This window comes from Pseudophryne corroboree, chromosome 5, assembly GCF_028390025.1.
Source record: "Pseudophryne corroboree isolate aPseCor3 chromosome 5, aPseCor3.hap2, whole genome shotgun sequence".
NCBI classification, from domain to species: Eukaryota; Metazoa; Chordata; class Amphibia; order Anura; family Myobatrachidae; genus Pseudophryne; species Pseudophryne corroboree.
In genome coordinates this window covers 308,148,417-308,160,980 of record NC_086448.1, presented here as the reverse complement: position 1 = coordinate 308,160,980, position 12,564 = coordinate 308,148,417, and the positions used below count along the sequence as shown (strand labels likewise).

At 44.6% G+C, this 12,564-nt stretch overlaps 1 protein-coding gene across 6 annotated transcripts in view; it reads left to right on the top strand.

The window, feature by feature from the left end:
- Positions 1–12,564, top strand: part of HECW1 (HECT, C2 and WW domain containing E3 ubiquitin protein ligase 1) — a 785,299-nt gene that overhangs the window by 216,480 nt on the left and 556,255 nt on the right. For 4 of the 6 annotated variants that reach the window (XM_063922469.1, XM_063922471.1, XM_063922472.1 and 1 more), the window contains one exon: positions 5,653–5,710. The exons of 1 other annotated variant lie outside the window; for it this stretch is intronic. In XM_063922469.1, the coding sequence (XP_063778539.1) occupies positions 5,684–5,710 (27 nt within the window). In that variant the 5' untranslated portion in view covers positions 5,653–5,683. Of the gene's footprint in view, positions 1–5,652; positions 5,711–12,564 lie in introns of those variants that run through there. One more of the 6 variants, XM_063922474.1, reaches the window with a different exon arrangement.

The window sequence follows — 12,564 nt, the reverse complement described above, 5'->3', positions numbered from 1 at the left end:
GGAGGGCCGCAGATTCGGCATGCAGGATTGGATCCTGGTGACCACGGGTGCCAGCCAGAGAGGCTGGGGAGCAGTCACACAGGGAAGAAATTTCCAGGGAGTGTGGTCGAGCCTGAAAAAGTCTCTTCACATAAGCATTCTGGAACTAAGAGCAATCTACAATGCTCTAAGCCAGGCGGAACCTCTGCTTCAAGGAAGACCGGTGTTGATCCAGTCGGACAACATCACGGCAGTCGCCCATGTAAACAGACAGGGCGGCACAAGAAGCAGGAGGGCAATGGCAGAAGCTGCCAGGATCCTTCGCTGGGCGGAGAATCACGTGATAGCACTGTCAGCAGTATTCATCCCGGGCGTGGACAACTGGGAAGCAGACTTCCTCAGCAGACACGACCTTCACCCGGGAGAGTGGAGACTTCATCCAGAAGTTTTCCACATGCTATTAAACCGTTGGGTAAAACCAATGGTGGACATGATGGCGTCTCGCCTCAACAAAACACTGGACAGGTATTGCGCCAGGTCAAGAGATCCGCAGGCAATAGCTGTGGACGCGCTGGTAACACCTTGGGTGTACCAGTCGGTATATGTGTTTCCTCCTCTGCCTCTCATACCAAAGGTATTGAGGATTATACGGCAAAGTGGAGTAAGACTAGTGGCTCCGGATTGGCCAAGAAGGACTTGGTACCCGGAACTTCAAGAGATGGTCACGGACGATCCGTGGCCTCTACTTCTGAGAAGGGACCTGCTTCAGCAGGGTACTTGTCTTTTTCAAGACTTACCGCGGCTGCGTTTGACGGCATGGCGTTTTGAATGCCAGATCCTAAAAGGAAAAGGCATTCCAGAAGAAGTCATTCCTACCTTGATAAAGGCAAGGAAGGAAGTCACCGCGAAGCATTATCGCCGTATTTGGCGAAAATATGTTGCGTGGTGCGAGCAGCGGAGTGCTCCGATGGAGGAATTTCAACTGGGTCGTTTTCCTACATTTCCTGCAATCAGGATTGTCTATGGGTCTCAAATTGGGATCTATTAAGGTTCAAATTTCGGCCCTATCAATATTCTTCCAAAAAGAATTGGCCTCAGTCCCTGAGGTCCAGATTTTTATCAAAGGAGTACTGCATATACAGCCTCCTGTGGTGCCTAAGGTGGCACCGTGGGATCTAAATGTAGTTTTAGATTTCCTCAAATCAAATTGGTTTGAACCACTAAAGAAGGTGGATTTGAAATATCTCACATGGAAAGTGACTATGTTACTGGCCCTGGCTTCGGCCGGGAGAGTATCTGAACTGGCGGCTTTGTTTTATAAAAGCCCTTATTTAATTTTCCATTCGACATAGGGCAGAGCTGCGGACGCGTCCGCATTTTCTCCCTAAGGTGGTATCAGCGTTTCACCTGAACCAGCCTATTGTAGTGCCTGCGGCTACAGACGACTTGAAGGACTCCAAGTTGTTGGACGTTGTCAGAGCCTTAAAAATATACATTTAAAGGACGGCTGGAGTCAGAAAATCTGACTCGCTGTTTATACTGTATGCACCCAACAAGTTGGGTGCACCTGCTTCTAAGCAGTCGATTGCTCGTTGGATTTGTAACAAAATTCAACTTGTACATTCTGTGGCAGGCCTGCCACAGCCTAAATCTGTTAAGGCCCATTCCGCAAGGAAGGTGGGCTCATCTTGGGCGGCTGCCCGAGGGGTCTCGGCATTACTACTCTGCCGAGCAGCTACGTGGTCAGGGGAGAACACGTTTGTAAATTTTTACAAATTTGATACCCTGGCAAAGGAGGACCTGGAGTTCTCTCATTCGGTGCTGCAGAGTCATCCGCACTCTCCCGCCCGTTTGGGAGCTTTGGTATAATCCCCATGGTCCTTTCAGGAACCCCAGCATCCACTTAGGACGATAGAGAAAATAAGAATTTACTTACCGATAATTCTATTTCTCGGAGTCCGTAGTGGATGCTGGGCGCCCATCCCAAGTGCGGATTATCTGCAATACTTGTACATAGTTATTGTTAACTAATTCGGGTTATTGTTTAGGAAGCCATCTTTCAGAGGCTCCTCTGTTATCATACTGTTAACTGGGTTTAGATCACAAGTTGTACGGTGTGATTGGTGTGGCTGGTATGAGTCTTACCCGGGATTCAAAATCCTCCCTTATTGTGTACGCTCGTCCGGGCACAGTACCTAACTGGAGTCTGGAGGAGGGTCATAGGGGGAGGAGCCAGTACACACCACCTGACCTGTAAAAGCTTTACTTTTGTGCCCTGTCTCCTGCGGAGCCGCTATTCCCCATGGTCCTTTCAGGAACCCCAGCATCCACTACGGACTCCGAGAAATAGAATTATCGGTAAGTAAATTCTTATTTTCAATGAACATAATATGAAGCAATTTATACAACTTAGCCAGTGGTTAAGGGGAAGCAGAATTTAGATTCCATTTATCTAAAACAAGGTATTGATGTGTGAGCCCTGTTGTTCTTCATTTCAGGCATTTATTGTTAATTGTCAAAGTGGGTATGGGTCGTTAGGTCAACCAAACTTAGGTCGACACTCATTAGGTGGACCACAGAAGGTCGACACTGCCCTTAAGTTGACAAGCATTAGGTCGACATGGCCGTTAGGTCGACATGTACTAGTTCGACAGGTCAAAAGGTCGACATGAGTTTTTTCACTGTTTTTGGTGTCGTTTTCTCCGTAAAGTGACGGGGAACCCAAACTAGTGCACCGTTTCCCCGCGCATGGCGTGCTTCGCTTGCCATGCTTCGGACAAGGTGCCTCGCTCCCCTACCGCTTCACTCGGCACAGGTTACCGTTCCAATTGTAGTCCACATGGATCGTTATGTATGAAAAAATCCAAAAAATGAAGAAGAAAAAAGTGAAAATCTCATGTCGACCTTTTGACCTGTCGACCTAGTACATGTCGACCTAATGGCCATGTCGATATAATGCATGCCGACCTAAGTACTAAGTACTGTAGTACATGCATCTTTTCCAGCTGTGTATATGTCACTTGTGTTTCTGTGTTATAGATTTGTAACATCAAGAATATTTTGATGATATGTTTATGAAATATTTCAGCACTGTTTTTAGTAGTGTACATAAGAGATGTGAAATATTTTGTTGACATTCATTTATCATGTTGACACGGATGAAATGTCAATGTGATTAGAATGCCAACACAATATCCCCGGTGATATATGGTCCCTAGTTCAATGGGTCCAGCCCTCCCCTAATGCCCTAGCCTTTCATCCCGTAGCCTAAACCTTTCCTCCCATAGCCTAACTCTAACCCTCCCCTCCCCTCCCGTAGCCTAACCCTAACCCTCCCCTCCCATAGCCTAACTCTAACCCTCCCGTAGCCTAACGCTAACCCTCCCCTCCCGTAGCCTAAACCTAACCCTCCCCTCCTGTAACCTAACCCTAACCTCACCTCCAGTAGCCTAACCCTAACCCTCTCCTTCTGTAGCCTAACTCTAACCGTCCCCTCCCGTATCCTAACCCTCCCCTCCCGTAGCCTAACCCTAACCCTTCCCTCCTGTGACCTAACCATAACCCTCCCCTCCCATAGCCTAAACCTAACCCTCCCCTGCCGGAGCCTAACCCTAACCCTACCCTCCCGTAGCCTAACTCTGCCCTCCCATGACCTAACCTTAACCTCCCTTCCCGTAGCCTAACCCTCCCCTCCCGTAACCTAACCCTAATTCTCCCCTCCCGTAGTCTAACCCTCCCCTCCCGTAGCCTAACCCTAACCTCTCCTCCGGATACCTAACCCTAACCCTCTGCTGCCAGTCCCTGCAGAATGTCAGCATTTCATATGTTAACATTTCACGTGACATTGTGAAAATGATGACATTCCGCAGATGCCAACATGTTCATTGTCTACATCTCAACAATGTCAACATTTTAAAAATATCGATATTATAACTGCTGACTTTGTGGTGTCGACATTATGACTACATCCTGGATATTTCTTATAACTGCATTCTATAGCATTCATAAGGGTTTCTGATAGACAATTTGAATGTCTGTGTTACTATCTAAAAGGGTGATTCTTCAGAAAGTGAACATAAAGTCCCGTGCATCACAAGCTTTTAATTTTTTTTTCCTTTTAAACTGGTTTGTTAAGAAATTGTTCTCATATGAAAACCTAATTGCTTATTAGCAATGCCTTACCCTATAACTTAAGGGGTGGTCTTCAGTATGCCGGCTGTCGGGATCCCGGCGCACAGTATACCGGCGCCGGAATCCCGACAGGCGGCATACCGGCACTTATTCTCCCTCGTGGGGGTCCACGACCCCCCTGGAGGGAGAATAAAATAGCGTGGCGCGCATAGTGCACCACCATGCCCGCAGCGTGGCGAGCGCAGCGAGCCTGCAAGGGGCTCATTTGCGCTCGCCACACTGTCGGTATGCCGGCGGTCGGGCTCCCGGCGCCGGAATGCTGGTCGCCGGGAGCCTGACCGCCGGCATACCATACTACACCCTAACTTAAGACCCACTTAAATCTTGGTATTTTGGAGAAGTAAGTCATTTGAATTTGTGTAGCTGTCCTGTGCATCACGGAAAATCGCCCTAAAGCAGTCATAAATGGACCAATTGCTCTTCTGTAATGAATGTGTGGGAAATGGATTTTCATATAATTAATTTTTTAGGGCATTAGCTTTGGTGCTCTTTAGGGAAACTTATAGTATAGGCTTATGTGAATAAAAAGAGGTTTCGAAAACATTGTTTTAGTCACCGACTAGCTGCCAGTAATTTCCTAGAGGGTATCCAATCAGAAGCGATACGTTTTTGGCCAATAAAAATGGACTGATATCCGACAGAAATCATGGTATCCAATTAGATTAGAGTCTACTAGCCAAAAACTGCCCCGCAGTCGTGCGATAACACATGGGATCTGGGATAAGCTACTGTTCCCATGTGTTATCGCGGCCCCGGCGGGCACTTATGCCACATAATCCCTGATAAGTGCCGGTATCGGGTGGAGGAGCGCGCTGCATCAGGGCTAATTGTATAGCCCTAATTATATACCTGTTAGTAGCAGTAAATTACCACTGCTAATAGGATACCTCCCATTGTTACCCACTGCTAATAACAGTAATTATTCACATAAATTCTCTTTTCATGTTTCCCATTGCATTTATAAATTAACATTGTGGCATGTTACTATATAAGAGTACTTGTCGCTACTTCATCTACTGTGCTTCAGCTCTTGCTATTAGTAAACTTAACCTGTAAGTGTAGCCCCATTCCTCAGACACAAAAGGACATTTACAGTTATAATTAAAGACATTTCTGAAAACTATTCGCATACAAATAAATAGTTGGATTTGTCCACAGCAACTAATGAGACGTTTGCTCTTATTTCCTAAATTGTACTAGAAATATTACACATTAGAATTTAATTGACACTTTCCTGTATCTAGATTTCGGCTATATCGCTCATTATGTTGTCTGAAAAAGTTTTCATGTATATGTTCTTATTATGAATGGTTATAAAGCGCGTTTGCAGATAGAAATCTTTTTACTGTGCGTTAGATAGAAATAACGTTCACTTGATGTTAGCATTCATGATTATATACCTATTTCATACTAAAGTAATGTACAGTGTTTTTAATGTATATGGACCTATTGCTGAGTTAATTTCATTGGACTTTTCTCTAGGAATTGATGTGCTTGCAGTTGGCGGGCCAATATGCTGCTGCACCTGTGTAGTGTTAAGGTTAGTGTGTTTTTATGATTCTAATTCCATCCATGCCATTCCATTATAAATTCACTAACCTTTCATAATGGAATGCATCATAGCCCTCAACTGGCATTATTTCTTAATCAAACCAATGCCATTGCATTTATCCAAAGCATTTTATTTGCTTGCATATACTGCAATAACTGCAGAAGGTAAACATAAATTGGCTTTAAACAGGAGTGGAGGAGACAACACATACAGTATAAGGCCCAAATACAGTGGTAGGTCTAGATAAGACAAATGTATATAGACTTTATAGAGTATTTTCTCATACTGAATTATAAGTGAAAAGCATTGCTGGCTTGGAAAATAAGGCAGGCATTGGTATAATTGCTCCCGGCGCTTGCACGCTCTGCGGTTCAGAGGAGTGACAGGTGAGGCTGCTGAGCTGTGGATTACAATGCGCCCGAACGAGCCCTTAGAGTTTTACATCTGCAACCTGCTATAGCAACTATAATCACATATACTCCCATGTCCGATTATATGATTTAAGATAAGGCTACACTGGAGATTTTTAGTGCTGGAATTGTGTGAGATTAATAGCACAAGGTAAATCTCAGTAGATACAGTATGTATGGGGATACCACGCATGCATTTTATATACGATCACTGTGTAAAAGTCACATGTGTAGGCCCCAAGGGATCCATTGGTCACGTCTTGCGATTTATATCAAACAGTTAATCTCACAGACTAGACCTGGCTGTTGTAGCCTTGGTGTTATAGGCCATACAATTAAAATAGTAGCCTTATTTATTTTGTACCATTGATACTGAGGTTTCATTAACAAAATATTCCACATGCTTTTTTAGTGCTTTTTTTTAATATAAAATAGCTTCTTAAATCTAATACTAAAATAGTGTTGTGTTGTAAACATCAAAAAGGATTTCATTACAAATTAACCATTTTTTTATAGCAACATGATTACTTTTAAGCTTGCGAATAGCATTCTACACATCAGAAATGCATGACTACTGTATATTAAACGTTAATATAATAGCACCTTGTCCATACACACAATTAATTTCATACTTGCCACTTTTTGTTTCTTTTCCCTCTGGTTTAGGGGAGATGCAGGCAACCTAGGGCCGGATTAAGCCTTAGGGGTGACCGGGGCACTTAAGGCAGTGGGGCCCCGGTGGAAGGGGGGGGGGGTGTATATTACATTGTGCATACCTCCCAATATGACCCATTCCAGTAGGGACAAAGGGGCAGATGTATTAACCTGGAGGAGGCATAAGGAAGTGATAAACCAGTGAAAAGTACAAGGTGATAAACGCACCAGCCAGTCAGCTCTTAACTGTCAATTTGCATATTGGAGCTGATTGGCTTAATACAGGTTAATACATCTGCCCCATTATGCTCTCTACCTGGTCTTCCCTCTTATTATATGATTGGTGTCACCTGTGTTGAAATATTTAATTGATAAGAAAGGCGTTTCAACACAGGTGATTGCAATCATAAATTAAGAGGGAAGTCCAGGTAGAGAGCGTTTTGTCTCTCCTGGAATGGTTCCTGTTGGGAGGTATGGATTGTTTAAATAAAATTTAAATCAATGGTATATATTAGATGTAAACAAATAGTTTACTAATACCTGAGTACTGTTTATAGCTCCACTTAACTGAGAGATAACTCTTTTATAAAGTTTTCTTGTAGTGGAACAAAGACAACTAAAACAACCTTAAAATACACATAGAAAAATAAAATTATCATCTATGCCTATGGTGTCCCATGTAGAATAGCAGCAGCCTCTGTACTACTTACACACTTGGACAGGAATTAGGAGGACACTCTGTGTGTGTCTCTAGACCCAAATGCACTCATTACAGTACATAACAGGTTACAAAGGACCTAGGCAGGGAGGAGGAGAAGCTGGGATCCCTTGGTCTCCTCTGGTCGGGAAGCACCATCGGTAGCTCATAAAACCTGATACTCCTGTGCCTCTGCCTGCTCTGGGTACTGTCTTGCTCACATTCTTGCTGCCTGGTTCAGCTACTGCACAAGATGGAGAGCTAGTGATGTCACTGTGCTCTGGCCAGGGGACACCCTGACAGATGGGGGCCCCCTGGCCGGAAGTATTTTGGATATCGGATTTTTCCAGATTATGGACTGTTTGCATACTATAATAAAATATTTTGGGCTGAGACCTGAGGCTAAACACAGAATGCATTTATATTTCATATACACCTTATACACATAGCCTGAAGGTAATTTTATAGAATGAGCCTGATTTCAATGCAGACGCAGTGTAATGTGTGAAAATATGCTGATGCTCCCACCACCTACAAATGTACTTTGACGCCCATTGGCGGCTTGGTAATAACTGCAACGCAGTACACACACAGCGGTGCTTGCAGTTCCTTCCATAATTGACTGTCTGAGTGACTCTCTAGTCAAGCAGAATTGCTCTGGGAACTGAGATACTGGTGCCATGTTTTCTGCGTACAAGATTGCAGATGTAGGCATAGGCACACCCCGCAAACGGCCACGACATGCCTAAGTTTGTGCCGTCACCAATGTTGCCTCCAACAAAATGGCCTTCTCCTGACAATGATTTGCAATTGATCCCTCACTGTGTGCTTACTTGCAAAAGTAGCTTGGCGCTTTTCGCAGTGCACAAGTATGCATAGCATGAAGGTAATGTTGTACAATGGGGGTAATTCCAAGTTGATCGCAGCAGGAATTTTGTTAGCAGTTGGGCAAAACCATGGCCCTTATTCCGAGTTGTTCGCTCGTTCTTTTCCTTCGCATCGGTGCGATTTTCTGCTAACTGCGCATGCGCAATATTCGCACTGCGGCTGCGCCAAGTAAATTTGCTAAGAAGTTTGGTATTTTACTCACGGCATTACGAGGTTTTTTCTTCATTCTGGTGATCGTAGTGTGATTGACAGGAAGTGGGTGTTTCTGGGCGGAAACTGGCCGTTTTATGGGAGTGTGTGAAAAAACGCTGCAGTTTCTGGGAAAAACGCGGGAGTGGCTGGAGAAACGGGGGAGTGTCTGGGCGAACGCTGGGTGTGTTTGTGATGTCAAACCAGGAACGACAAGCACTGAACTGATCGCACTGGAAGAGTAAGTCTCGAGCTACTCAGAAACTGCAAAGAAAAATCTTTTCGCAATATTGCGAATACTTCGTTCACAATTCTGCTAAGCTAAGATTCACTCCCAGAGGGCGGCGGCTTAGCGTGTGCACTGCTGCGAAAAGCGGCTAGCGAGCGAACAACTCGGAATGAGGGTCCATGTGCACTGCAGGGGAGGCAGATATGACATGTGCAGAGAGAGTTAGATTTGGGTGGGTTATTTTGTTTCTATGCAAGGTAAATACTGGCTGCTTTATTTTACACTGCAAATTAGATTGCAGATTGAACACACCACACCCAAATCTAACTCTCTCTGCACATGTTACATCTGCCTCCCCTGCAGTGCACATGGTTTTGCCCAACTGCTAACAAAATTCCTGCTGTGATCAACTTGGAATTACCCCCCATATTTCTAATAATTTTTTGAATAAAATAAAGTTTGTGTAAATTAAACCATCAGAAAGCAAAGGTGTCACTATCTCATTCGCGCTCAAAAAAAAATTAATTTTGGAATATTTTGGATATCGGATTTTCGGATATTGGAAACTCTTCCTGTAATTAAATGCTCTATTTTCTGTACATGCTCTATATACAGTATCACATCACAGAACTAGAGCGCACCCACAAATATCAACGTACTTGGTGCATACTTGCCTACTCTCCCACAGATTGGGCAAGTCTCCTGGAGGCCACCCACAGGCCACCCACGGCTGCCCAGTTCCTGGAGTGAAGTGGGCAGCCTGGGAGGTTGATGATGTGATTTGCACTAAATCACTTAATTGTTGCTCTGCCCCTTTCTTCGCAATGCAGGTAACTGCGGCACTGTATAGCAAGGGGTTGGGCCACAATGATGTGAGCAACAAGTCACCCCCGCCACACTCTCCAAAAGTCAGCAACTCTGACCTGGTACCAGACAAGGCAAATCTTAAACTAGGGACTGTACCTTGAAACTAGGGACATTTGACAAGTATGGTAGACTTTTTACAGGTAGAAAGATGTGGACATATGTTATGACACTTTGTTGTACTATAAAAGTTTTATTCCTCCATCTTAAACATTTTCACACCAGAGGCAAAACACACCAATATTGCCACTCTCATGATTTACATACATTCAAGTATTAATTAATTAATAATGCATCTTGTACAAAGTCAGAGCATGGGAAAACCTGGGAGCTATACACTGTATAATTTAGGAGTATACTGTAGATAAAAGCAAAGATCCAGAGCCATAATACTTTATGGGCAACTGGTTCAACGTTATTAAGTCTGTGCGCTCTTGGGATGAGATACAGATTTTTGTATCTCAGGGTAGAAGAGTGTTCAGCACTGAAAGAGAATCTATTGGACTGAAATTTAAAGTATTCTAGTGCAATCTAATAGATCTGCAGGAAATCATTTATGGCTGCTGTTTACTGAGAAAACAACAAAATAAAACAACCGGGCAGAGACTGGCAGTGACAGAGTCCTGTTTAGGAGAAGCCTTAGCGAAAAGTGGGTCTGATTCATGTTTGTACGCAAATGCAATTCTCTAAGCTGCGGAGCTGCTAATGTTAGCAACTGAGGCAAACAGATGCCCACCGGACTCATCACAAGCTCAGTCGCAACTGTGTACACATTACGCAATTACGGAGAACATTGAAGCTAACGATTGGTCTATGGCCACAGCTGTAACATCTTAGATGCAATGTGTTTGCACGTAAGATCATGCAGCCACCAGAGATGCACACCTCAAAAACGGCCATGACACGCCTGCGTTTTCACAACCACTTTTCTTACTCTACCCGTTAACACCTCCAAATGGCCATTTTGCTGTCAATTGTTCTTCGACAAAGTTCTCAGGGCAGGATGTACCAACCTCTGGCGGTACAACCCGCCACACATCGCATCTATACTAATCACTACATATGTACTAACCTATGTGATTAGCATTGCAAAGGGCATCTCTCCCGATAAGAGCTGCCCTGGACTTCCTGGTTTATGACCCAGGCATTGGCGTTTCTATAATGGGTGAGGTGTGTGCGGTGCACACGGGCTCCTGAGTGCCGGAAGGGGGAGGGGGGGGGGGGCACACCGCACACACTGCACCCATTTCTCCTATACTTACCTTTCCAGAGTCCATCGCTGACCGTGTGTGGGCCCCCTCCTCTCCCATACCTGTTGTGCCGCTGCTAGCGCACTGACCACTAGAGACTCTGGCACAGTGCCAGAGTCTACAGCACATGCGCAGGACTCTGAAAAATGGCGCGGCGGCCATTTTCGGAGTCCTGTGCATGCGCTGTAGACTCTGGCACTGTGCCAGAGTCTACAGCGCTCAGAGCGTTAGCAGCGGCGCGACGGCTACGGGAGAGGAGGGGACCCACATACGAAGTCTGCATATGGGTCCTCTCCTCTCTAGAGACGCCCCTGGACCCAGGAGCACCTCGGCGCATGAGCAGAGTGACGCAGAGGTCATGGGAGATGCTGGGAGGGATCCAATCGCATCACTCTGACATCACCAATGTCGAAAGAAGCCCATAGGCTTCTATAGTGTAACGCCAACATTTGCTGGCGTAACCGTCTGCATCGGAAAGCCGACATATGGGTTTTAGTACATTTGGGAATTGCAATAAAACACTGAAAACAGGGTTTTTATTGCATTTCCCGCAACTACAGTACATCCCGTCCTCAGTGTGAGCAGGAAGGCAGCAGCACCCTCGCACATGCTCATTGCGATTACAGCACATGTGCAGTTTGCCAATAGTCACTTTGTTACATGATAATCTGCCATTGCATACAAACATGACTTAGGCCCAGTGTCCCTGGCAGGATCTTCTTTTTAGTATATGTTGAAAAGCACTAATAGGAAGGCCTTATCGCCCTTCAATAAATAAAAGCCTAAACACTAGAAAGACATGTAAGCACATAAAGACCTAACACAATATTTTTCTCAACAACTAGTGAATCTTGGGAAATTTGTCAAAGAGTATTTTATTTTAAATTATATCTTTTTTTTTAAATTGCTTGGCCATGAATAGGATACCAATAACAATGCACTACTGAGACATTTGAAAATATGTATCACAGCTTGGAGAGATAATAATGTGCACAGCGATAAAGTTCCAACCAAATCAGCTCCCAATTGTCATCTTTCAAACACAGCCTGCAAACTTATGGTGGGTACCAAGGGCACACGAATGTTTTGTGGTTGGGGGGGACATAGTAAAATATACATTTTGGTGCCTCCCCCTCCACCTCACCCCCCAAGCGCCAGATTCAGCTGCATGTACAGCTGACAGCGGGGGTCATTAACACTGGGCGATATTGTAAGCAATATCGCTCAGGAGGGTAAAAAATAATGAGTTATATTATTTACAAAATTGCCTAGTGTGTATGCACCATAATAGTTAGGAGATGATTTTTTGGTACTTTGTCTCTCTCTCCACAATATCTCTATCCAAACTTTGAAACATATGACCCTGAATCATCCCTCAAAGGTATGAAGGCAGAACGGATTGGTATTGAAATACCGGTGGTCAGAATCACATCGGACAGATTCCCGACAGCGGAATCCTGGCGCTCACGGTGTCTGGATTATGCTAAATTGAACTAAGCTATTGGGGCATATATAAAAGGGTCTGAGTCTGCCAGGTGCAGGATACGGACCGTTTCTGAAGGCAAAACCGTGCTTGTAAATGATTGCTTCTTTAAAAAAAAGACGAGAATGTCCGGCATCCCGCACTTCCGACAAACTCGGACCCTAATACATATGCCCCA